This window comes from Erinaceus europaeus, chromosome 17, assembly GCF_950295315.1.
Source record: "Erinaceus europaeus chromosome 17, mEriEur2.1, whole genome shotgun sequence".
NCBI lineage: Eukaryota > Metazoa > Chordata > Mammalia > Eulipotyphla > Erinaceidae > Erinaceus > Erinaceus europaeus.
In genome coordinates this window covers 67,651,733-67,677,317 of record NC_080178.1, presented here as the reverse complement: position 1 = coordinate 67,677,317, position 25,585 = coordinate 67,651,733, and the positions used below count along the sequence as shown (strand labels likewise).

Sequence of the window (25,585 nt, the reverse complement as noted above, 5' to 3'; positions counted from 1 at the left end):
CCTATGTTCCTATTCTAAGGAAAAGTGTAGGAAATGGCAAGTTCTTTTGTTAAGACACCCCGCCAGTATCTCCCCCTCCCTTTTTTATTATTTTCTTTGCCTCAGGTCCATTGGTTCTGAGCCTGCACCATGTATGCACTGCTCCTGGAGGCCATCCTTTTTTTTTTTTTTTTCATTGATGTTGTTGCTGCTGTTGGTGTGGACAGGACAGAAAGTAATTGAGAGGAAAGGGAGAGGACGAAGGAGGATGGAAGATAAAGATAGACACCTGTAGACGTGCTTGACCACTTATGAGGTAATCTCACACACACACACACAAACAACTACAGGTGAGGAACTGGAGGCTTGAACCAGAATCCCTGCACCAGTCCCTGTATTCTGCACTATGTGCGCTTAACCCAGTGCCCTACCACCCAGCCCCGTCAATGTCCCCCATCTATCTACATTGTACATCAGCAATAGACACAGTTGAGTGAAAAGTGAGATGGGTAACACCTATCTTAGGGAGTTATAGGACTGTATGTACACCTGTGACACCGACCCTACAAATCAACATCTCCTTCATAAGGTGATAAATAAGAGAATAAACATATCTATACCTCCCCAAATCTGTTCCCTCATATTCCTTTATGTTTTTCTTTTACACATTCCTACTCTGAGGCAACCAACAATCTGTTTTCAGTCCTTGAAACTCACTTTCATTTTATAGACATGAATATAAATACAGGCTTACAATACGAGCTCTATTTTTTTACTCTTCCTGAAGCAAAGTTATAATGGCATTTCCTTTCAATTGTTAGTCTGCTACATGGATATAGCACAGTTGTTCTGAGGTACCACTTCCTGAGTTACAAGACTGCATGTGGTTTGGTGGACAATTTCACCTCTTCAAATTGTGCTATCACCACCTAGGTGTCACGGTCCCATCCTCTCCCCAACATTCACTGACCCTTCCTCCTGACCTCACACCTCTTCCTGCCATACACACACTGTGATAAACTCAATCCTATTTTAGAATCTTCAGTTTGTTTTTATCTGGATTTCTTTGTTCCTTTACTACATAGCCCATGTGAATGAGGTCATTCATATTTTTAAGTTTCTCACAATAAACACACAACATGCTGTGTGACCTTGGTAAACTATTAAGATCTTAAAAACTGTAAATTTATATTAGCCACTATACCAAAAAAAAAAAACAGCTTACAAGTTTAATTAGCCCTGGAGGCATGTTCCTCTCTTTGACTTTACTTTCAGTGAACTGAATTCTAGAATAACAAGCTATGAAAGCACTTTTACAGAAGAATCCAGTCTCATGTGTCCACATCTCTCAGATTCATCCCATAACCTTTATCTGTTACATGCTCACCCAAACTATTGGTGTGTATACACACACACACACACACACACACACACACACAGTTGTCATCATCATTTCTAGATATTATTTCTACTGCAGTCAATTAATACAGGAAACACAGTAGAAACAAAACTAGCAGGACTCATTTTAGTCAGGTGATTTTTTTAAAAGAAGCAATCAACAATAGCAATAGTGAAACTTGGCCTTTCACTTGCTGAAATGGGAGGAACTTCAGGACCTTCTGTCAGAGATATAATGTCAGAGTCAGCAGCCTTCCAGACTCCAAGAAAGAAACTACTCTGGATACAGCTCTCTGCAGAGCAACTGAAGACTGGCCTTCAAGAGACAGGTAAGTAATGAGGAAGAAGGGAAACTGGGTAGACAAAGAATTTGAACAAGTCAGAGCACTGGAGAACTGGGGCAGTGCTACAGTATCTCTATGTCTATCTCTATCTCTATCTGAAAAAGAAAGAGAGGGAAAGGCACTATCATGACCTATAGTGACTATCATGACATATAGTCAGTTTTGAAGGTCTGGGAATGGATTCACAATAGACAAAGTATAGAAGAAAAGCAAAGAGTGTATTTATTGTACAAAATATAGAAGAAAAGCTAAGAGTGTATTTACTGTACTAAGAAACTTGCCAGCAAGAGAGCAGTGGACAGGAGGCAGTGAGAGGCCAACTGTAAATTCACTGACCAGAGAGGGGAGGCAGACAGAAGACAGAGGGTTACAAGAACAAGGGCAACAAAGGGGGGGGGGGGGAATGGCCTCCAGGAGCAGTGGATTCATGGTGCAGGCACTGAGCCCCAGCAATAACTCTGGAGGCAAAAAAACAAAGAAGACAGAGGGTAAAAAGGCAGAGAAAACATGCAGCACTTACTGATATTTTTTATATTCTCTCATCATGTTTGTTTGCTTCTGATTTATTCATACGTTGTTAGTTCTATGACCAGGGGTCCACTTTGGAGATGATGATATTCGTCCTTAGTGTTCTCCTTGACACAATTTATATTATAAAAACAGCACAAGAAAATGAGAGACAGACATCAAAACAGAGCAAAAACAAGATGTATTGGAAAATGTATATTATTGGCCCCAGGTGGTGGCACACCTGGTGGAGCGCACATATTACAATGCTCCAGGACCTGGGTTCGAACCCCGGGTCCCCACCTGCAGGGGGAAAGCTTTATGAGTGGTGAAAGCAGGACTGCAGGTGTGTCTCTGTCTCTCTCCCTCTCTATCACCTCCTTTCCTCTTGATTTCTGGCTGTCTCTATCCAATAAATAAAGATAAAAAATCTTAAAAAGAAAAGAAAATGTGTATTATCATGAAAAAAGACACGAGACTGTAAAAACAGACTGTGCCTGAAAGTTTGTGCTCAGTTTCCCAGTGTTGCCCCAGATGGTCTTTTTCTGAACTTATTAAAGTTAGCCCTCAATACATCACACCAAAGCTTCCCCCGGTTCCATCCTGTCAGGCTTGAAGCTGAGTGGAGAACAAGCAAGATTTCAGTTTAGCTATCTGGATTTAACTTTAGTTTAAGAAAAATTACTAAATTCTTTCTTGTTTAGACAACATACTCATTTCTCTGGATTTGGAGCTGTTATTTTAACAATGACAATGCAGATTTGTATTTTCACTTCTAAGAATGGCATAATTCCTTTTGACTCTGACTAATCTCTATGACGATTTCTGTTTTCTTTTTTTTTTGTTTTGTTTATTGTTTTTTTTTAAATTTTTTTATTGGGGAATTAATGTTTTACATTCAACAGTAAATACAATAGTTTGTACATGTATAACATCCCCCAGTTTCCCATATAACAATACAACAACCCCCACTAGGTCCCTCTGTCATCCTTCTTGGTCCTGTATTCTCCCCACCCACCCACCCCAGAGTCTTGAAAAATTCATGGTAAGTGAAATAAGTCATAAACAGAAGAATGAATATGGGATGATTTCACTCTCAGGCAGAAGTTGAAAAACAAGATCAGAAAAAAAAACACAAGCAGAACCTGAAATGGAATTGGCGTATCGATTTCTGTTTTCTGTCCCCCGCTCCCACCAGAGTTACTGCTGGTGCCAGCACTAGATCCCACTGCTTTTGGTGGCTGTTTTGCCCTTGTTGTTTAATTTATGTTATAGAGAAATAAGAAAGAGACGATGGCACCAAAGATTCCTTCAGTGGCCTGGGGACTATATTCAGATGTTTTGACGCAATGCATCAGCCAATAATAAATAGGAAGTTGAACACAGCACGTGGCTGATGTCAGCCTGGCGACAGAACATACAATGATCTGCACAAATGCACAACGGACATTGGGTGGATAGATTATGGGTGGATCCATCGAAAGTCTGGGCCCTTTTGGCTGTTGCTTCTTTTCCTGGTCAGACAGATCTTGGCTGAGGGTGCTTGAGGTGCCTGCCTTGGCTGCCTCTCCTGGGAACTGAGCACATAGAACTCAGCTAGCTGGTAAACTCTTAAGACTCCTCCGCAGCCATATGAGTAGCCATAACTCTGCTGATAACTGTTTATCTCGTGGGGCTGAACTTTTGGTAACTTACTCATGGGCTTATGAGCCTAGCTTATTTACCCGTATTTTGTGGTACCTAAAATATACAACTCATAATACTGTACCAACTAATAAAGTTTTGATTGTTTAAACCTTCTCTTAGCCACACCACAGCATGCAAAATCTTTTATTTTAAATTACAACACTCAAACCTGGATCATGCACACATTAAAACAGCACATCATCCAAGTATATTATTATTATATGCATTTCTCCAACCCAGTCTTTTTCTTTTAGCTTACAAATTCAGGACAAGCAGTGAAGCCACAGCAATGATTGATTAACAGATAGGTAAATAAATAAATAGGCAAACTTATTAATAAATAAATCCAGGCTCTGAATAGTCTTTTAGAAGAGAGAGAGGGAGGGATAAAAGGATCATGCTAAAACGGGGAGACTTTGCAATTAAAATTAAAAGAATTCAAACAGATGTAGAGTTAAAGTTATCAAAAACCAGACAGAGGGGGCCAGGTGCTATGGCACTTGGTTAAGCACACATGGCCCAAAGCACAAGGACCAGCATAAGGCTTCCAGTTCGAGCCCCCAGCTCCCCACCTGCGGGAGGGTGGGGGGGGGGAGTTGCTTCACAAGCAGTGAAGCAGGTCTGCAGGTGTCTTTCTCTCCCCCTCTCTGTCTTCCTCTCCTCTCTCAATTTCTCTGTGTCCTATCCAACAACAACAACAGCAATGACAACAATAACCAGGGCAACAAAACAAGGAAAATGGCCTCCAGGAGCAGTGGATTTGTAGTTCAGGCATCAAGTCCCAGTGATAACCATGGAGGCAAAAAAAAAAGAAAAAGAAAAAAAAAACTGACAGAAAGGGTTTCTTTCTTACTAGTGATTTACATAATGAAAGATGAACAATTCCACACCATACTATCCACCAGAGTTCTGTGTCCCCATTCCCTCCACTGGAAACTGCAATGGTTCTCCCAAGGTCACATATATTAGTTGAGTCATATATATTCCTTCCTTCTCTTCCTTCGCAAGTCTCACATACACCTATTACTACTTCTAAATATCTTTCCGTTTTTCCTCTTCTCTGTCTGGCTCCTGATGAAATTGGATTTCAGAGCCCTTAGGTCATCTTCCTTAACATCCTTAACATCCTTAACATTTTGCCCCCTCTGGGAGTATGGGCCAAAATTGAACTGATTTTTTTTATGGTTAAGCATTTATTGGGTTGTTGAAAAAGTCATGACATAATTGTAATTGTTCTATTTTTTTCTGTGCAAAAATGTGTCATCACTTTTTCAACAGCCCAATAGAATTAACTGAGGACAGTGGAATAGGATATATAATCAAGTACTACCTTTCCCTGAAATCTGCTGACTCTTAGGGGGCAGGCAGTGGCACACCAGGTTAATAGCTCACATTACAGTGAGCAAGGACCCAGGCTCAAGCCCCTGACCCCCACCTGCCAAGGGAAAGCTTCACAAGCTGTGAAGCAGTGCTACCAGTGTCTTGTTGTCTCTCTCTCCCTCTCTACCTTCCCTTCCCCTCTCAATTTCTCTCTGTCTCTATCCAATAATAAATAAATTAAAATATTTTTTTAATCTGCTGACTCCTAGGAGTGATCATTACAGAGCAGGTACACGCTCAGTCAGGAGGAATGTGGGTGAAAGTGCAGGAGCCTGGAAAAAGAGAAAAACCTAATTGCTCATTATTTTACAAAAACTCTGTACTGGTTCATCAGTAGGGGCAAACAGATCAGTAATCTTTAATGAAGCAAAGAACAAGAAATGAAAGTGTTTATAACTAGTGTCATTATAAGTGAAACAGAGACCGCTGAGTCTAATCCAAGTGATCTGAGGAAGTAAGCATTTAATGAGACCGTAAGAGGGGAAATAGATTACTTTAGCCACCTGTATCCAGGAGTCAGGGCCTGGAGACAAGGTTTACACTGTTATTATGATTAATGATACATTGCTATGATGATCCCAGAGAAGAAAGGTACTAACTCAATCTGGAAGATTAACAGAAGGCTTCACAAATAGGGGAAAAAAATTGAGCTAAATAAGGAATTTAGAGCCCTGACAAGGAAGATGGGGAAAACTCAAGGAGTTATTTTCCCCTTTTCTCTTCTAGATTCACTGACTTAAAGTAGATTAGCAGGAGAAAACCAAATTTAATTAGATATTGAGAACAGACATGAAAAATAAAGCTATCAGACAAGTTAGGCTTGTGTACCTTGCTGAGCTAAAAGGAATAGGGTAGAAGCCCAGGGCATCAAAGGAAAAGACCACAGACAACTCACAGGAGAATGGGAATGACAGGTAGGGGAAGCAGCCCCCAAGGCAGGACAGAATGAAGGTTCTTTGAACTGGAGACCCTGAGGAGGAGCCCAGTGGGAAATAGCAAAGGAACTACATGACCCTTGCACAGATACTGCCTCAAACCCTTAGCTGTCAGAGTATCCCACTCCAACAGGGACAACAGGCTGCACTGCCCCTGAAATCAGCTACAAACTCCATGATCTGTGTGCAAATGCGGTGACTGCCTACCTTACCAGGGCACAGTAAAATTGGGGGGAAGGAATGGTTGAATGGCAGGGAATGGACTAGTTAAGAATGCCAGGTTAAGTATAATAGTTAGAGCAGGACCACATGACAATATCGTTTCCTCCATATCTCTACACTTTTTTAAAGTTGGGTAATACTCGATCATATTATATTGCCTTTGCTCATTTCTCAAAGGTCAGTGGACCACAGTCCTCTGCCAATTTTGGACTCCCAGTTTGATTATATTAGGTCCATAATTAGAATATCTCAGGTCTCCAATTGAGTTCTTCTTCAATTTTGTGTTGCCTATTCTGGGCCTTTTGCCATTACACACATTTATCTATTTATTTATATGCAGCACAGGGGAGTGAGTCAAGTCAAAGTCTCACACATGTGCAATGTCACCAGGCAACCTCTCCTTCATTATCCTTTCCGGAGGGGCAGAAAGGAGAGAGAGGGATGATGAGAGGGAGAGACAGCACCACACCACCATCCTCAGAGTCCCTTGGGATTGTCCACACTGCTCCCATGTGATGTCAGGGCTCAGACTGAGTGTCTCTCATACAGCAAGGGATGTGCTCTGCTACATATGCTGCTTCCCAGACGCACTGCAGAGACTTTAAGACAAGTCCATCAGTACCTACATAATAACTTGCTAAGACTTTAATAGGATATAATGGATTGGTAGAGAATGCTGAAAAGGAATTAACATCTTGAATTCCTTTTTAAAGTTTCTCATTGACTCACTTGCAATGTATTTGCATTTTGTTTTATTCCAAACAAGAAATATTTCCTTGTGTCCTTTATCAGTTTTAGTCATTCCTCTCAATTCCTAGCAGGCTAAGATCTTTTGCTCAAGAGTGGATACTGAGTTCTGTCAGATGCCCTTTTTGCATGCATTTACAATTTTTTTCCTCCTTTAGCATTTTGGTGTGATGTGTTATATTGACTAATTCACAAAAGTGGAAACAGCTTGCAAACATCATACTTGGCTGTGGTGTATAATTATTATATGCATTCTTGGATTACATTTACTAATTTTCCAGTAGGAAGTGCACAGATTGACAGTCTTTTCACTCTTATAACGGTTTTGTTAATTTGGGTAGTACGGTAGTCCCACTTCATAATATCTGTTTGGAGCATTTCTTATGATTCTGTTTTCTGAAAGGAATTTATAGGTTACTGGTACCTTCCTTAAATGTTTTGTAGAATTCACTATCAACCTGGTATTATCTGTTCTTGAAGTTGCTAATTTTTGTTCAATTTTACAGTAGAGCCTATTCAGGTATCTACCAATACTTCTCATTTAAACATTGGTTGGCTGTGACTTAAAAAATTGGTTCATTTCCTCTACCTTGTCAAATGTGGAGCACAGACATACTCATAATACTCCTTTTCTAGCCTCTTAATGTTTGTAGGATCAGTAATTATAAACCTACTTTATTTCTGATATAAACAATTTATGTCTTCTTTTTTCTGAGTATCATTATAAGTTTGGTTGATATCTTAGAAGAAACAGATTATGATATCATGGATTTTCTCTATTGATTTCTTTTTTCAACTTTATTGATTTCTGAATTGGTTTTCATTATTTTTTCCCAGTGTATGCGGTGTTATTCAATGTATAATTGATTGTTTCTATTATTTCATGTTTTCTGTTTGAAAAACTTTTGTTATTCTAGAGATCAATACATAGCCTTGACATTAAAAATGTATCATAATCAACATAAGTACTGATACCTCTCCTAGATACTGTTAGGATTTAGGGACTCTTTAAAAGAATTTGATCACACACACCAGTCTACAATCAATTGTTACCAAATAGTTTAATCCTCAATATTGTGTGTATTGACTTACACTTACCTGCATAGTTATCTCTTATCGTCACTATTTTTTTATATATTTATTCCCTTTTTGGTTGTTTTATTGTTTTAGTTATTCTTGTTATTGATGTCATCATTGTTGGATAGGACAGAGAGAAATGGAGAGAGGAGGGGAAGACAGAGAGGGGGAGAGAAAGACACCTGCAGACCTGCTTCACCACTTATGAAGGGACCCCCCTGCAGGTGGGGAGCTGGGGGCTCAAACCAGGATCCTTACACCAGTCCTTGGTCTTTGCACCACCTGCGCTTAACCCGCTGCGCTACCGCCCAACTCCCGTTATTCATCATTTCTTCCTATATCTTTGACCTCCCATTGTTGAGATTTCACTTCCACTGAAAAATATGCCTCAGTAATTCCTTTAATATGCATTTCCTAGTGATACTTTGTTTGGTGTAACTATGGTTTCTCAACTATAATTTATTGTGCTATTATTTCAAGAATCACAGTGGTTCTTCTAAAGCCTTTTTTTTTATCCTCCAGTGCTGTCACTCTACTAAATTTGTTGTCTGGAGTCTGGAGATTTCTAATTCTCTTAATTATTTGTACCATGTTTTTACTTTTGTTCATTGAGAGATTTTTAATTTTTTTCAGAAAAAAATATTGAGGGGCCAGGTGCTGGTGCACATAGTACTATGCACAAGGACCCACACAAGGACCCAGGTTCAAGCCCCCAGCTTCTCACCTATAGCAGGTATGCTTCACAAGCAGTGAAGCACATCTGTTAGGTGTCTTTCTCCCTCTCTCCACCCCCCCTCTCTCATCTATCTATCTATCTATCTATCTATCTCCCATTCCCCTCTCAATCCTATCTAACCAAATGGGAAAAAGGAAGGAAGGATGGAGGGAGGGAGGGAAGAGAAAGAGGAAAAAAGGGAGGGAGAAAGAGAGGGAGGTAAAGGAAGAAATTGCTGTCAGGAGAAGTGGAATCCTAGTTCTGGCACCCCAGCAATAACCCTGGAGTCAAAACAAGAAGAGAAAAAGAAAAGGAAAAATAAAAAATCATGGGGGGCTAGGTGGTGGCACACCTGGTTGAACACACATGTTAACAATTTGCAAGAATCCAGGTTCAAGACCAGGTCCCCCACCTGCAGGGGAAAAGCTTCACAAGTGGTAATGCAGTGCCACAGATGTCTGTCTGTCTCTATCCCTGTATGTCACCCCCCTTCCACCTCTATTTCTGGCTGTCTCTATCATATAAATAAAAATATTTTTAAAACAATAAAAGTATTAAAAGAATGTAAGGTAACTTACTATCGTAAGTATCTACTTACCTATATATCTATCTGGATTAAATAGCTAACTCAAGCTATGAAATCATATATACACAAGACCCTGGCTCTACACACAAACACACAAACACACACACACTGATTCACTCACTTACTTGCACACACATGCAAGTTCACAGACTCAGCTTCATGCTAAAGCTTTCTATTTTCTTATCTGAGTTGGTATTGCATATTTTCCTTATAGGTGGTGCTGTGGCTTTACGATTAGACTTCTCTTTCCTTTATATGGCCAAAGTGGGGAAAGGCAGTAATGAGGTTAGAGTCAGAAAAGAGTTTAACTTGTGAGGGAAGGTCCAACCCAGACACGAGAGTTCTGTGAACCCTCTCTTGCTCGAGGTCAGACCACAACCACTTCCCTGCAAAAAATTTGGGTTCAAGGCCAGGCAGTGGTGCACACGGTTAAGTGCTCACAGTACAGTGTGCAAGGACCCAGCTTCAAGATCCTGTTCCCCACCTGCAGGGGAAAAGCTTCACGAACTCTCCCTTCCTCTCCCACTCTATTTCCCCCTCCTCACTCAATTTGTGTCTATCCAATAAATAAATAAATGAATATAAGCAAATAAACTGTGTTAAAAAAAAAAAAAAAAGCTTGGGTTCTTCATCCCTGGCCTTCAATCCTTGTGTAGAAGGTGATGGAAATTAAGCCACCCTAGATGCCATCAGCCGATTCCATCAGGACTCAGTATTTGGTTCAGTTCTCTGCCTCTGCCAGGATTATAGCACTTCACACCCACAGAAGAGCTCACTGATGGGGGCTTTCTGTTTCCACAGTCTCTGCCTTCCCCTAGACCAGGTAGCCAACAGCATTACAACCACCAGCCTTCAGATCCACAGACTCCTGGTTGACTCAGGCAAAGCTGGCGAAGTCTTCCTATTGATCGGTGAGTAAGAGAGAAGGGTTGCCTGTTGCAGCCTATTCTGCCATGTCTATGTCTTTACAGATTTAACATCTGCATATATTCAACATACAGTATATTTTATATTAATATCAATTTATATGTTTGTTCTTTTCTCTTTTTACTTTTTAGAAAAATATTATTAAAGGTCTATGTGGGCTGGGGAGATAGCATAACGGTTATGCAAAAAGGCTTTCATGTCTGAAGCACCAAAGTTCTCATATTCACTCCCAGAACCACTGTAAGCCAAAACTAAGCAGTGCTCTGATAAAATAAATACATGAATAATTGTTTTAATGTTGAGAGGGGGAATGTGTATGTGTTTCTTATTGGAAATTGTGTTGTTTTCATCTTATTGCACTCATAGCTTCTAATAGCTCAAATCTTCAAATCTTCACTTAGCTTCCAGAACTTTTAATTTCCTTAATTTCCTCAATGACCCCATAGTTAGTGAATAGGTTGCTGTTTGGTCTCCCCATATGTGATTTTTTTTCTAACTTACTTTTTCATGGTTAAGGTCTAATTTCATCCCATTTAAACTGAAAAGTTACTTGCTGTGATTTCAATCTTCCTGAATTTATTGACACTTCTTCTTGCCCCAGCATGGGATCTATCTTCAAAAATGTTTCATGAGCACTACAGAAAAATGTATACAACTTCAGTTTTTACCATTTTGTTTATTCATTTTGGAGAAAGACAGAAATTGAAAGAGACAGAGAGGAAGAGAAACATCTGTAACACTGCTTCATCACTTGTGAAAGTCATGCCCCCCACTCCCCATCCATCCCATCCCCCACAGTAGGGGTCAGAGGTTGGACCCTTGGTCACGATACACTGCCCTGTCATGTGTGTGCTCCAGTAGGTGCACCACCACCTGGTCCCCTTAACTTTCTTTTGTTCTTGCCACCAAGGTTATTGCTGGGGCTCAATTCCTCACAGCCAATGTATACCACTCCTGGTGGCCAGGTTTTTGATTCTTTTATTCTGATAGAGACTGAGAGAAACTGGGGGTGGGAGGGAAAGAGAGAAAGATACCTGAAGCACTGATCCGTCACTAATGAGGTATTCACACACACACACACACACACACACACACACACACACACACACACACACGGAAACACAGTTGAGTCATAGTCTTCAAACATGTTAACTTGTAGACCCGACTGGGCGCATCACCATCTAGCCCCTGTGTACAAGTTTCTAGATGATGCAAGATACATTTTACTTATTTATTTAAACTTTAACTTATGAAGGTTGGTTTTGAGTCTTAGAATATCACATCAAAACAATCTAGGCATTTATTAAATCTATTAAGCTTAGCCATAAAACCAAGTTAGATATTTTCCTGATTAGATAATATAAGTTAATTCCTGAGTAATAAACACAAGTAGAATAAGGGCATCATATTCTGTTGTTAAAATTCAGAGGCTCCAGCTGGCCAGGCTAGCTTCACGGGTGGGTAACAGAGACGACCAGAGACGTACGGCTGGGCAGAGAAGCTGTATTTCTTTATTCAGGAACAACGATTTATAAACTAAACCAAACTAATCACCAAACAGAACTCTGCTGCCTCTTTCCCCCGCGGCGGCGCCAAGCACTCTCGAACTCTGGAACTCTGGAACTCTCTCGGGGTTCCTTGGGGCGGGGACAAGCGGCCCACGAAACTAGCAGGACTGAACCAATTTTCTTGGCAGGGGGAGAGCTAGAACAACCCAATGTAAAGCATACAACAATATTCAATATTATAATTTTTAAATAAGGATGTTTAAAATTAAGCCTTAATATTTCAGATTAGTTGGATCATATTTAGTGATCCACAATTAGTCCTAGACCACATTTCTTAAAAAATAAAGAAATAAAGAAATAAATATTGTTTAGTTTTATTATATTCTTGATTTCAGAATTTATGTTAATGCTATCAATCAGATGTGAATTAATTGTATAGCTTATGCAGGGACTAGCAGACAGGTCTTGGTGTTTGACTTTATTATTATTATTATTATTATCTATATTTATTGGACAAGACAAGAAGAAATTAAGAGGGTAGGGGGACATAAAGAGAGAGACAGACAGACACCTGCAGCCCTGCTTCACCAATCACAAAACTTTCGCTCTGCAGGTGGGAACCAAGGGCTTGAAACCAGATGCCTAAGCATTGTGACATGTGCACTCAACCAAGTGAGCTAACATCTGGCCCCTTACCAAGATTTTTTAGCAGCGTTTTAGAAGCTCAATAGAGCCATCTAGTGGCCATAAAATCCTTAAAGGAAGGACATCCCTTTCTTTTCCTTATTTCTTAAGCAATGGGAACTTCTTTAAAGCCACAGATAGGAGAGAAAAGGGGGAAGGCATACTAGGTAGGTGAGAGAATGACCTCATATCTGTGATATCCCATCCATGGGAGTACAAACCACACACATAGGGCAATCCACTTTATTTTTTTACATTTTATTTATTTTATATTTGAAAGAGACACACACACACACACACACACACACACACGGAGAGAGACTAGAGCACTGCTCAGCTCTGGCTTGTGGAGGTGCAGGGGACTGAACCTGGGACATTGGAGCCTCAAGCATGAGAGTCTTTTTGCATAAACATTATGCTATCTACCCCCACTCTGCAGTCCACTTTATAATCAGGAGTTTCTTGCCATGATTTTTAATCCTAAGAGTCATAAACAAAACACATAATCCAGATTTGGGGGGTAACAAAATAATAAAAGTTAAAATATAGTAAGTTCATTTTTTCATTTACTGACTAATGATAAATGCATTAGTCCCCAGGCACACAGAAAATGTGAATCTGGACTACAGCTGTGAGGCATAAGCTCACAGATGCAAAGAAGGACCGAATTCTACATCTACAGCTCTGGGACAGCCTAGAAACAGGTTCTTGGCTTAAAAATCACAGGTAGGTGATTAAGAAAAAGGGGGAGGCGATAATGGGAGAGAAAGTAATCAGGAACAGATAAAGGAGAGTGAGAGTGCAGCTAAAGCTACAATGTCAAAAACTCCAAAGAGGAGGCGGGGGATAGTTCGCCCATGATCACACGCACCTTACCCTGAGGTAAAGGCCCACAACCACCACATGGAAATACCTGCACAGAGAAAGCCTCACAAGCAGTGGACAACACCATTGGGTGTCTCCTTCTTTCACTCCCTTTCTACTAGAACCCTCCACTCTCTACAAGAGAGAGAGGGAGTGGTGGAGGGAGAGAGAGAAGGAACTCACTGGTCACGGGAAAACCGTATAGATATGGAGTCCAAGTAAAAACCCTGGAGGGAAAATACATATATATATCAAAAGTATCAGAAGTTAAAACAGAGGGACAAGGATAGACCATAAGACTTGTTAAGGAAGAATGTAAATGACCTGGGTGCTGGTCCACAATAGCTATGAGGATGGGAAGAAGGAGAGTAGAAGGTCTAAAAGAAAATCTGTATAATGCATAAACGCACAAAATACTGTAGACAGCACAAAAAGAGCTACTAACTCAATCTAGAATCTTAAGGGAAGGCTTCACAAAGAGAAATTTAACCAAGTCGGAGAGTACAGACCCCCTGGCACAGAAAGTAGGGAAAGGGTCATGCAGTAGACCATACAGATTTGAGAAATAACATAAAGTGAAGGCAGATGGCAGTGTGTGGTTTCTAAAGGAAAATGAGCAAAGGGAGTATTAGGAAAAGGAATGGTGAGATGGTTGTGAAAGGAACTGTAGAGAATGTCAGGGCAAAAGTAAAAACAGAGAGAGAGAATATCAGAGCGAGTCGTTTTAAATGGGTCACATGGCAATGTACAGTTTCTTCCATGTCTTTACATTTTTTAGAACTGAATAATAATATTCTATTATGTTTTTGCTCCTTTGTCTAAGCTCAGGTGATTACAGTCACAACAGTCATGTGATCAGCTAGGTGCACTATTTCCCAGACCCACTGTGTATTTTTTTTTCAATCCTCTTTTTTTTTTAAATATTTATTTTATTTATTTATTCCCTTTTGTTGCCCTTGTTGTTTTATTGTTGTAGTTATTATTGTTGTTGTCGTTGTTGGATAGGACAGAGAGAAATGGAGAGAGGAAGGGAAGACAGAGAGGAGGAGAGAAAGATAGACACCTGCAGACCTGCTTCACCGCCTGTGAAGTGACTCCCCTGCAGGTGGGGAGCCGGGGTTCGAACCGGGATCCTTATGCCGGTCCTTGTGCTTTGCGCCACCTGCGCTTAACCCGCTGCGCTACAGCCCGGCTCCCTATTTTTTTTTTTTTTTACCAGAGCACTTATCAGCTCTAGCTTATGGTGGAGGGGGGTATTGAACCTGGGACTTTGAAGCCTCTGGCATGCTCTACATAAACACGATGTTCCCCTGCCCCTGTAAGTTTTAAAATCAGTTTGTTAATATCCACAAAATAACTTGCTAATATTCTGATTATAAGGGATCAATAAAGGAATTTGAGGGGGTGGGTGGTGGTGAACCTGGCTAAGTGCATGTATTACTATGCACCAGGACCCAGGTTCAAGCCCCCAGTCCCTACTTGTAGGGAGGAAGCTTCGTGAGCAGTAGAGGAGGACAGCCAGTGTCTGTCTCTCCCTATCTCCCTCCCTCTCAATTTCTCTCTGTTCTATCAGATAAAATACATAATTTCAAAAGAGCAAGTTGAAAGAATTTCTTGAAATGTTGTAGGCTTCTGTGATCACTCACAGTGTATCTGCGTTTGCTCAGTTTTCCCTTGAGTGCTTTCACAATCTTCTAGTTGTCCTCACGCAGATCTTACACGTGTTTAAGCATATTTACACCTAAGGACTTCATACTTGGCTGAAAATGGCATTGTGTTTTTATTCCAAAGAAGAAATCTCCCCTTATAAGTGTCCCCTATCAGTTTTACTCATTCCCCTCTATTCCTAGCTTGCTAACATTTCTTCCAAATGATGGATCTTGGATACCATGAAATGCCTTTTCTTCATGCATTTATATAACCATATGATTTTTCTCCTTTAGCATTTTGATGTGATATATTACATCAATTCATTTTCAAGAGTGGAACAAATTTATATGAATAAGATAAAATCGTATTTGGTTGTGGTTTGTATTCTTATATACATTACTGAATTAACTTTACCAGTATATTCAAGACTTACATAGATTATGAGACTTTTCTTTTTGTCCAATTAGTATAAGGTAATTCTAACTTCATAGTATCAGTTAGAAGCATTCCTTGTGAGTCTGTTCTCTGAAGAAAAATCATAGGTTCTTGCTACATTTCCTACCCTAAATGTTTGGTAAAATTCACCACCAGCCTGTTTCTATCTGTTTCTGGTAACTGTTCATTTTAACTCAATTTCTTAGTAGACATCAGCCTACTCAAGTTATCTATTTTGTCTCCTTTAAGCTTTGGTTGAATATGAGTTTTTAGAAGTTACCCATTTATTCTAGCTGGTCAAATATGGACCACAGAATTATTCACAGCATTCCATTTCTACCTTCTCAGTGTGTCTAGGATCAGTGTTCATAACGCTATTTTATTTCTAATATTAGCAATGAACACCTCCCTTTTTACTTGTATGACTATCCCTGATTTACTCTATTGATTCCTGTTTTCAATTTTACTGATTTCTCTATAATTTTTTAACAGAGCACTGCTCAACTCTGGCTTACAGTAGTGCAGGGGACTGAACTTGAGATTTCAGGAGGCTCAGGTATGAAAGTCTTATGCATTGTGATTATGTGATCTCCCCCACCCTATAGCAATTTTCATTATTTTTTCCTGATAATTTCTATTCAATTTTCATTTAATAAGATAGAATATTAAATTATTGCTTCACTAGTTTAGTATTTTCTTTATAAAAAAATATTTATTTCTTTATTCCCTTTTGTTGCCCTTGTTGTTGTATTATTGTAGTTATTGTTGTTGTTGGATAGGACAGAGAGAAATGGAGAGAGGAGGGGAAGATAGAGAGGGGGAGAGAGAGATAGACACCTGCAGACCTGCTTCACTGCTTATGAAGTGACTCCCCTGCAGGTGGGGAACTGGGGGCTCAATCCAGGATCCTTACACTGGTCCTTGCACTTTGTGCCACCTGCGCTTAATCCACTGTGCTACCGCCCAACTCCCTAGTTTACTTTTTTCCAATGTATACTATTGGTGTTATATATTTCATTCTAAGCATTACACCCCACAAATGCTGGTAAGTTGTGTAATCAAGTATTTCTATTATTTCATTTTTTTTTCAGTTAGACTGGCAATTCATATTATTATAGTAGCAACAGTCATTTTAACTCTTGCCCTTAAACATTATTGCATAGTTAAGTAACTAAAACATCATTCTATTATAGAATCATTTTCTATTTACTTTGACTACTGTATTGTGCTCTACAACAGGCTCTTCTAAAGCTTATCAGTACTTTTTTCAATGATTTATTTACTTATTTAGTGAGACAGAGGAACTAAGGAACTGTTCTAATCTAGCACATGTAGTAACAGAAATTGAACCAGGACAATGTGCATGCAAGTCCAGTGTTTTAGCCACTAAACACTCTTCCCGAATGCAGATTAATGTATTTCCAATTCATCTTGAGAAGCTTCTATCAACATTCCTTACAAGGCAAGGTTAGGGGTGATAAACTCTCTGATAGCCTAATGGGGATTCCTCTGTAGCTGACAATATTTTCTTTCCCTGATTTTAGAATGATCTACCTTTGATTTTCACAACTTTCATTATAATACATTGTGGCATGAAAGTTCTGCCTTAATACTCTGAGTACTGCTGGAGAGAATTGGGTATCTCCAGTCCATCTCACACAACTGGAGTTGATAGGCATCCTCTCACTGTTTACTTTTCTCCACTGGAGTGGTCAAGACTGCCAACAAGTTCAACCCTGTGCATCCTCACTAAACTCACTCTGGAGTCTCTCCTCAAGTAGAATGACCTTCTGCAAGCAGTACCTTGTTGGTTGCTATCAGTCCATGTCAACCATCTTCAAAGCTGTTTTCCGACTCTGATGAGAGAGAGTGTAGCAAGTTTGCTAGCTTTTTGGTAGGCTATATAAGGTCTCTCTTCCTAAAGTCATAGCATAGGCTAACTCGTGTCATTTCTTCACACAGCATGGCCACAGCACAGTCCATCCAGGATGAGCTCTTGCTCAAAGATGAAAACATGAAAGTTCTCCAAGACTTGCTGAGAAAAGTCGGACTGAATGTTCAGTACTGGCTGCCCCAGCTGCAGCAACAACTGAGCATCACCAGCATTCAAGCCTTACAACACCTAGAAGAGAAAGACTTTGAGAAGCTGACATCCCAGGCAAGCCATCCCTGGGAGAAAAAAGCACTAGAGAAGTTGTTTAATCTCTCTCATTCAAAGAGTTCTGCAGATTCAGGAGAGTCTCGTGTGGAAATGATAAAGAAAGGGCACAATCAGGTGCAGCAAGCACTGCAAGAAGAAAGAAACTTTCCACCTAAAAGGAAGCAGAGACAGGAAAAAGCAATGAGAACAATGAAAGGAGAGCCGAGGCATGTAATGGCGAATCCCAGTGAATACCACCAACTCTTGGGAAAGGCATCAGAAAAGAGTATTAGCCATCCCCCAAGAGAAACTGCGCAAAATATGAAGAGACCACACAGCCTCACTGTGGAGACACTGTCCTACAGACAAAATCTCCCAGACAGAGATCTCCTGAGGTGGGCATCTGGAGGACTGGCCCTGCAGGGAATTTACAAAACAAAGTACCAAACTGGGCTGATGAAAATGACTGAGGAACTACTCACAGTCCCAGAAGAATTTTCATTCTTTGGTCCTGAGCAAGGCACTCGAATGGGATCAAAGGAATTTAGTTCTCCTCAAGAAGAAGCTATGTTCACCCAAACTATGGAAAAGTTGGGCTTCAGTGTAACTACTCCAGACAAAGGCAGTTGTTGGGGATTTAGTCTTAATGCTGACCTAGAAGACAACAAATATTTAGAACCCAGTGAAACCAAAAAGACATACTCTGAGTACACTTACTGCTGCTTAACCAAGTTCAATTATATCCCACTAGCTTCTTATCACTTTCCCTTTGATCAGCTCCAGTTCTCCAAGGCTGCTCTTCAGGAGTTGAAGCAAATTGAAGACCTGTTGGGAAAGAATGCAGACCCAGACAGTGTCCCCTTGTGGAGAAGCAGGACCGAAGTCTTCTTCCAAAGGTTTGGCTCTCATGCTAACCAGGGCCCTCTGCATCTGGGAGGAATCTTCTGGTGGAAAGTCATTTCAGAGGGATTCCAAAGTGAGCAGTTGGAAGAAGTGAAACAGCAGTTAGCAGAGACTCTGGAGATTTACATAAGGGAAAGCTACAGTGGCTATTGGGTGAATTTTGCAGAAGTGGATGCATCAAACTCTTTTGCAAAAATTGATTCTCACAAAACAAATTCCCAGAATCTCCAAGCCAAGATCCAGTTATCTGTGGAACAAACAGGTGGCCCACCAGAAGCAAATAGTTTTTGCCAATGGAAAGCTGGGCTAGTTACCAGTAATCAAACATGGTATGTCATTGACCGAGGTCTTCAGCTGGTGCCCATTTGGGACATCCTCCTCTCCAACCACAGAAAAGATTTTAAGAACCCTCTTCAGGTAGCTAACTGCCTGAAAGACAGCTACACAGCTCTGACTGGCCTCACTGCTTGCAGCTGGAATGGAGAAGAATTACTGAGAGCCAAGAAGGAAGTTATGATTTTCCTAGAGGATGTGAAATCCTGGGAGGTCTCAGATCCTGAAGAACAGCTTAAAAAACTAATAGATTTCAAGCAAACGCTGAGTCAAAACAGCAGTGACATTTGGGTTAACATATGCCTCACAGATTGGGGCCTACAGAATTTTCTAGTGAACATAGTCAACTTTTGCAAAGAGGCCTCAATATCTAATATAAGACTTATTAAATCTCAGTTGCACAGTCTTCTGGATCCTCATGTCTACACGCTGGCAGACTTTCCTCAGGCTCATTACATCGTGCAGTGGATCTCCCAGTCCGAGTCAGAGCAACAGTGCATCAACAACTCTCAATATTCTAAACTCATTCAAAGCTTAAAAGAAACCCAGAATGAAATCATGGAAGCAATGGCTACATCTGAATCCCTAAAAACCATGGAGGAAGCAAAAAGAAAGGCCACTAATGTGGTTACTTCATCACTTCGATTTTGCTTGAATTACTACCAGCAAACAGATCAACCAGACTTACAACTCTTACTACTGTCCATTGCAGCTGGTGCAGGATATCACGTGGTTAATAATACTTTCCAGTATCTCTTGGGGTCTGATGAATTACACTTTCTACTGACTGAAATACAAACTGCCCATGATAAATACCAGGAACTTAAAAATACTTGCAGCTACAGTGCACAGGCATTCCTGGTGCTCACAGGTCTGACAGCTACTGCTGGAGTCACAGCTGTTTCTCCAGAGGAGAAACAGCAACGTTTGACCTTAATAACATTTTACATAGGACAGTCATTGTCCGAAGAAGTTGAATATGCCCTCACTAGACTCAGAATGGATTATGACTGGGAAAACTTGGAGAAAGACCTAAAACTGCTCATAACTGGGGATTGTGAGGACACCACAAACTTACTGCAAATGAATGAGGGGGAAAAGCAATTGCAAAGTATCTCCTGTGGAAAAAAGCAGCCACATGATAATGAAAATAGCATGTGTGAGGTCACAGAAAATACAGCCTTCCTAGAGTTACTCCAGCGCTTAGGTCTCAAACATTATTATCCCAAAAGGATGAGCAGAGCTAACTTTCACATGATCTACAACAAGTCTGTGTACAACACCCAGCCCAGTTCTGAGCAGGAGCTTCCCTTCTATTTCCTACAGAAACTACTGGTGCTTGATTGTGGGCTGAGATACCTGGTCTTCAAAGAAGATGAAAAAGCACAGAATCAAGTCTATCCAAGTGCCCAAAACCAGGAAAATAAGGCAGTGGATCCATATGAAGGCTTTTTGGAAAACATTGACCATTCCAATAATCCTTCCGTTATCAAATCTAGACCCCACATTCATCCAATGGATATCCAGATGGCAATTCTTCACTGTGCAGATGATTTTGCCAGACAATATATTTTGGGAAAACTGTCCACATGTCAGTTTGCTCTCCCCCTCCTAATACCCAGTCCCTGCTGTTCTCAAATTGAATTCTCTCTCTGGTCTCTCAGTCAAGTTAGGAGAAGCTGGCAAGAAAGGAAAAAATCACCACAAGAGGAAAATACCAATTTCAAGAATCAACAGATGTGTTGTGTCTCTGCGCCGATAGTGTCCTTTATTAGAGTTGGAGATGGCTTCTCTGCTTCCAAGTCTCGGATCATGAACTGTCTTCTCAGCAAACGTAAGCATGATATCTTTTTTCACCGTCACTGCAAGGGAAGCACCACAGACTGTCTCTTGATGGAGGGTGTGGTGGAAATCTGCTGGTTCTGTCCCAGTGGTGAAGAGGATGACAGATTTGACAGCTGCATGATCTTCTCTAATCTTCATGGAGATGCAAAGGAACATGCGAAGCAACTAGCTTTCCTGCAGGAGGTTTCTTCTCTCATTGTGGTCCTCATGTCAACTTCTGACGACAATGAAGAAAACCGAAAATTGGTTCGTGACCTATGGCAGTCATCAAAATCTCTGATCTGTTTGCTTGATGACAAAGAAAAGAACATGGCTGCTAATAATTCTGATAAAAGGGTGAGAATTGGGATCAGGAATAGAAATGAGGCAGAATTAATAGAGGAGCTCACAGTTACAGCCAGGCGATTGCTGGAGCTCTCTCCCATGGCTCCCAGCTTAGAGGACTGTGCCAGGACTGCTCGCAGGCAAGGATTCCTTATTGATGAAGATCAAACAGATTGCAGGGAAGCCAAAGAAAAAGCAGAGATTCTGATAACCATAATGGGAGAAACTACGGTATCCCAGATGAAGGAAAGTTTACTGCCACTTCAAGGAAGACTATGGCACCTTTGGTGTAAAAAGGACAAAGAACTGTATCATCTGAAAGAAAAAGGAAATCATAGCATAGAGCAACACAAGAGTGAGACCGAAGAAGAAAAACAAAAAATACGACAACAACAGCTGACCAGAGCATTTCCCCACAATGACTTGATTAGATCTGTCCTTGAAATTCTGCAGAGCAATTCAGAAATTCACACCAAGCTCTACTTCTTACAATGGCTGAGTGTGCTCATGGACAATATGACTGCAGGACAGCTGGAAATACTAAATAAAAAGAAACAGTCTTTGTGGTCACAGGTACAAACAGAAAAACTAAAGGCGATAAAAAGCAATGAAATGAATAGTTGGCAAAATGAGATAGAAGCTCTTTCAACTGAGATAACTGATTGCACTTTGGGAGTTGAGCACATTCTCAGAGAAATTGGTCAGATCTATGAAGCTCTGGAAGAAACATCCTCCACAAAAGATGAACGTTTTCACTCCCTTCCAGAAATTGCTGCAGATCTGATGATATCTGGGGTTCCCATTGAACTGATGGATGGGGAAGCTGCATATGTGCCTCTAAAGTGGGTGGCAGCTGTTTTTGACAAGGTCTCTGAGAAACTGGGGGACAAGCGACTGTTTGTTCTCTCTGTCCTGGGCCTACAGAGCTCAGGGAAGTCCACCTTGCTGAACGCCCTATTTGGGCTGCAGTTCACTGTCAGTGCTGGCAGATGCACCCAGGGGGCATATATGCAGCTCCTCAAGGTGGAGGAGACATTCACAGAGGAACTTGGATTTGACTTTTTACTTGTCGTGGACACAGAAGGGCTCCGCGCCCCAGAACTCAGCAGCAAATCCCAGAATCGTGACAATGAGTTGGCCACCTTTGTCATTGGACTTGGAAACTTGACTCTCATCAATATTTTTGGGGAAAACCCTTCAGAAATGCAAGATATCCTACAAATTGTTGTCCAAGCCTTTCTGAGGATGAAGAAAGTGAAGATATCCCCAAGTTGTCTCTTTGTCCATCAGAATGTGGGGGAAGTTACAGCTAAGGAGCAAAACATGGAAGGACGAAGGCGGCTAGTGCAGAGGTTAGATGAAATGGCAGCTACAGCAGCTGAACAAGAACAGTACTCAGATGTAACCTGCTTCAGTGACGTCATTAAGTTTGATGCTAACACTCAAGTCTTCTACTTTGCCCACCTCTGGGATGGCAACCCTCCAATGGCCCCCCCCAATCCTCGCTATAGCCACAACATCCAGGAACTAAAAAGTAGAATTCTAACTGACAAACAAGAATCTAGGGAAAATATCATGACAATATCAGAAGTAAAACTCCGAGTTCAAGACTTGTGGAGGGCCCTGATAAGTGAGAACTTCATTTTCAGTTTCAAGAATACCAGAGAGGTCATGGCCATGAGCAAATTGGAAGCCATGTATAACTTATGGTCCTGGAAGCTGAGGAGTCATGTACTGGGCTTGTATAATCAACTGATCAACAAGATTCATAATGGAAAAATCCAGACAATCACCACAAGCACACTTGAGATTCCAGTTACAGAAAAATATGAAGCCATCAAGGAGGAACTTGAAAAATACTTTAGTGAAGATACCAATAGGCAAATACTAGTTCAGTGGAAAGCAAACTTTGAAAGTAAGTTAATAAACCTTAAAGAAGCACTTGTTTTTGACAGCAAAAGAAAAGCTGATCAACTTATTAGTTTCAAAAATAGTCAAGAAAATGTGGATAGCAAAAAGGCAGGCTATGAAAAGGAAATACTGACAAGAAGTAGAGAGTTGGCTATAACTGTCAAAGGCACAAAACTGAGTGAGAAAGAACTGCATGAGACATTCAATAGCCTTTGGAAAACATGGGTCTGTGATGTGGCTTCAACTTTCCAGCCCATTCCAGAACCAGCAATTGATGTGGATGCTGAAGATATCCTTCTGAAATATTTCAACAAGGAAAAAAACATGGGGGACACACTGAGGAAATATTCTGGACAGAAGTTTCAAATCAAATATGACAAGCATATAAACATGAACAAGATATATGGTTTCTTTTCAAGGCAAGTAGAGGTCCAAGATAAAGAGTCCATAGATGTAACTACTGACAGCATTGTTTCAAGATTTAATGAAACTATTAATGATATTTTGGGAGGAAAGTGTGACTATAATTCAAGTTATTTCCATGAATTTCTGAAAATAATAGAAGAAGAAGTGATGTCTGCATCCACTCATGAAAGATACACATTTACAAATAAATATAAAATTGACTTAGCTCTGAGTTTATTTCAAATAGCATCAGAGAAATTTAAAGAGATGCACAAGGCTTTCAAGAGAGCAAATGATCCTACCAACTACCTGGAAAGCAAGAAAAATGATTTCTTCCTGAGCTTTAAAATCTCATGTCAAGGAGCAACATCAATCAAAGCATTTGTTGACTTCCTCTGGCAGAAACTCACCCCTGCTGTCTCTGACACCATGTGGAAAAGAATGGTACTTAAAATTGCTGGGGACATGCGTGCAACCTGCCCTGCCTTCAGTGGAAACAGGTCTAACCTGGAGAAACACATTCTCATCTTTTTAGCAGAAAAAGAAAACTTTGATTATTACTGGCAGTACCTATATAAACCAGAATCATTTTTTAATAAATACATCGAAAAACAGATTAAAAGATATCTTTCAGAAGGAAGTGAAAAAATGAAGAATTTTATAAAGATAGGTTTGGAGGACATCAAGAATGTCACCCTCAGTGCCATTACTGAATCTACTGTAATAGCTAGAAGTAAAAGCTGCACTGTGTCTGAATGGCTGGATTTGTTCTGTGGTCACGTGGAGAGTGATCTGATTTTTCCACGAAAAGACCTGATAAACATTGATCACCAGGAAGTAAAAGATGTTGAATTTCTCAAAGAAGCCATGGTTAAAGCTTTGGGTCCTGCAATGGACACTGTAGAACAGAACTGTCTGAGTATGTCTGTGGAGGAAATGGTTCCTGAAATCAGGAAAATCCTCTCTGAACATCTCAGTGGCTGCTGGAAACAGTGTCCCTTCTGTGGAGCAATTTGTACAAACACAATCCCTAACCATGACGGAGACCACAGTGTTCCTTTTCACCGGCCAAATGGAATCAAAGGATGGCATTATCATAAAACAGATATATTTACCCTTAATATCTGTAATACTTCTGTAGCAAGTGACCACTCCTTTATATTGTCAGATGGCAGGAAATTCCCATATAAGAACTACCGACAGGCAGGAGGGGAGTATGCCACATGGAGCATCACCCCTGATTTATCCACCCAGCCATACTGGAAATGGTTTGTCTGTCACTTCAGACAGGACCTAGAAGAAGCATATAAGAAAAGATTTTCAGGTCTGGGTGAAATTCCTAATTCATGGACAATAATCACAAAACAGGATGTAATTGATGACTTGAACAAAATGTAGTAGTCAAAAGAGAGTTCAGTATCAAAATCAAAAATGGGTGGTGGGTAAGGGATAGAAGGCTACCCACCCTTCCCCTAGGGAGACAACATAATGGTTATGAAAAAGACTCATGCCTGAGGCTTGGAAAATCAGGTTCAATCCTCAGCACCAGCACAAGTGGAGAAAGACTTGGGTGGGGAGTGGGAGTGGTGTGCAGACACCTAGCACAGGGAGATGAGAGATTGTATACATGTGGTAACAACAGTCCTATAAGCCACTATTTCCCCAATCAAATATTAAAAAATAAAGTGAAATTATTGTGCCATCAAAAAATAAGTAATTTTTAAATTGTCACTAATTCTATACCAACCAAATAACAGTAATTTTACTTATTCTAGTACTTTTTGACTAATTATATTAGCTTTCTAGGTTTGTAATTTCATTGTTTGTAAAAAAAATATTTGTAACCACTATTCAATTTGTAAAACACATTTCTTTCTTATCAAATCTCTTTTGTTCTTATAGTCATAACAATGTTACATGATTATAATAAAGTTGTGGATTTTTCTTCTTTACATAAATGTTTTCAGTCTTTTATCATTAGTATGACATATTTTAATCTGAGAATAATATATGGGACTATCTAACTAAACCTTCTTAATTAAGAATATTGACCATAGGGGCTGGAAAGCAGCTCATCCAG

The 25,585-nt window shown here is 40.3% G+C and overlaps 1 protein-coding gene across 1 annotated transcript; it reads left to right on the top strand.

Moving 5' to 3' along the window:
* Positions 1–1,654: 1,654 nt before the first annotated feature.
* On the top strand, positions 1,655–25,328 carry LOC107522785 (interferon-induced very large GTPase 1-like). The gene is made up of 4 exons (XM_060176965.1): positions 1,655–1,706; positions 13,288–13,421; positions 16,137–16,200; positions 17,607–25,328. The coding sequence occupies exon 4, from the start codon at positions 17,608–17,610 to the stop codon at positions 24,901–24,903; it is 7,296 nt and encodes a 2,431-aa protein (XP_060032948.1). The 5' UTR covers positions 1,655–1,706; positions 13,288–13,421; positions 16,137–16,200; position 17,607; the 3' UTR covers positions 24,904–25,328.
* The last annotated feature ends 257 nt before the right edge of the window (positions 25,329–25,585 follow it).

Coding starts and splice junctions, on each gene's coding strand:
- LOC107522785 (XM_060176965.1), top strand. CDS start 17,608: ATGGCCACAGCACAGTCCATCCAGGATGAGCTCTTGCTCAAAGATGAA.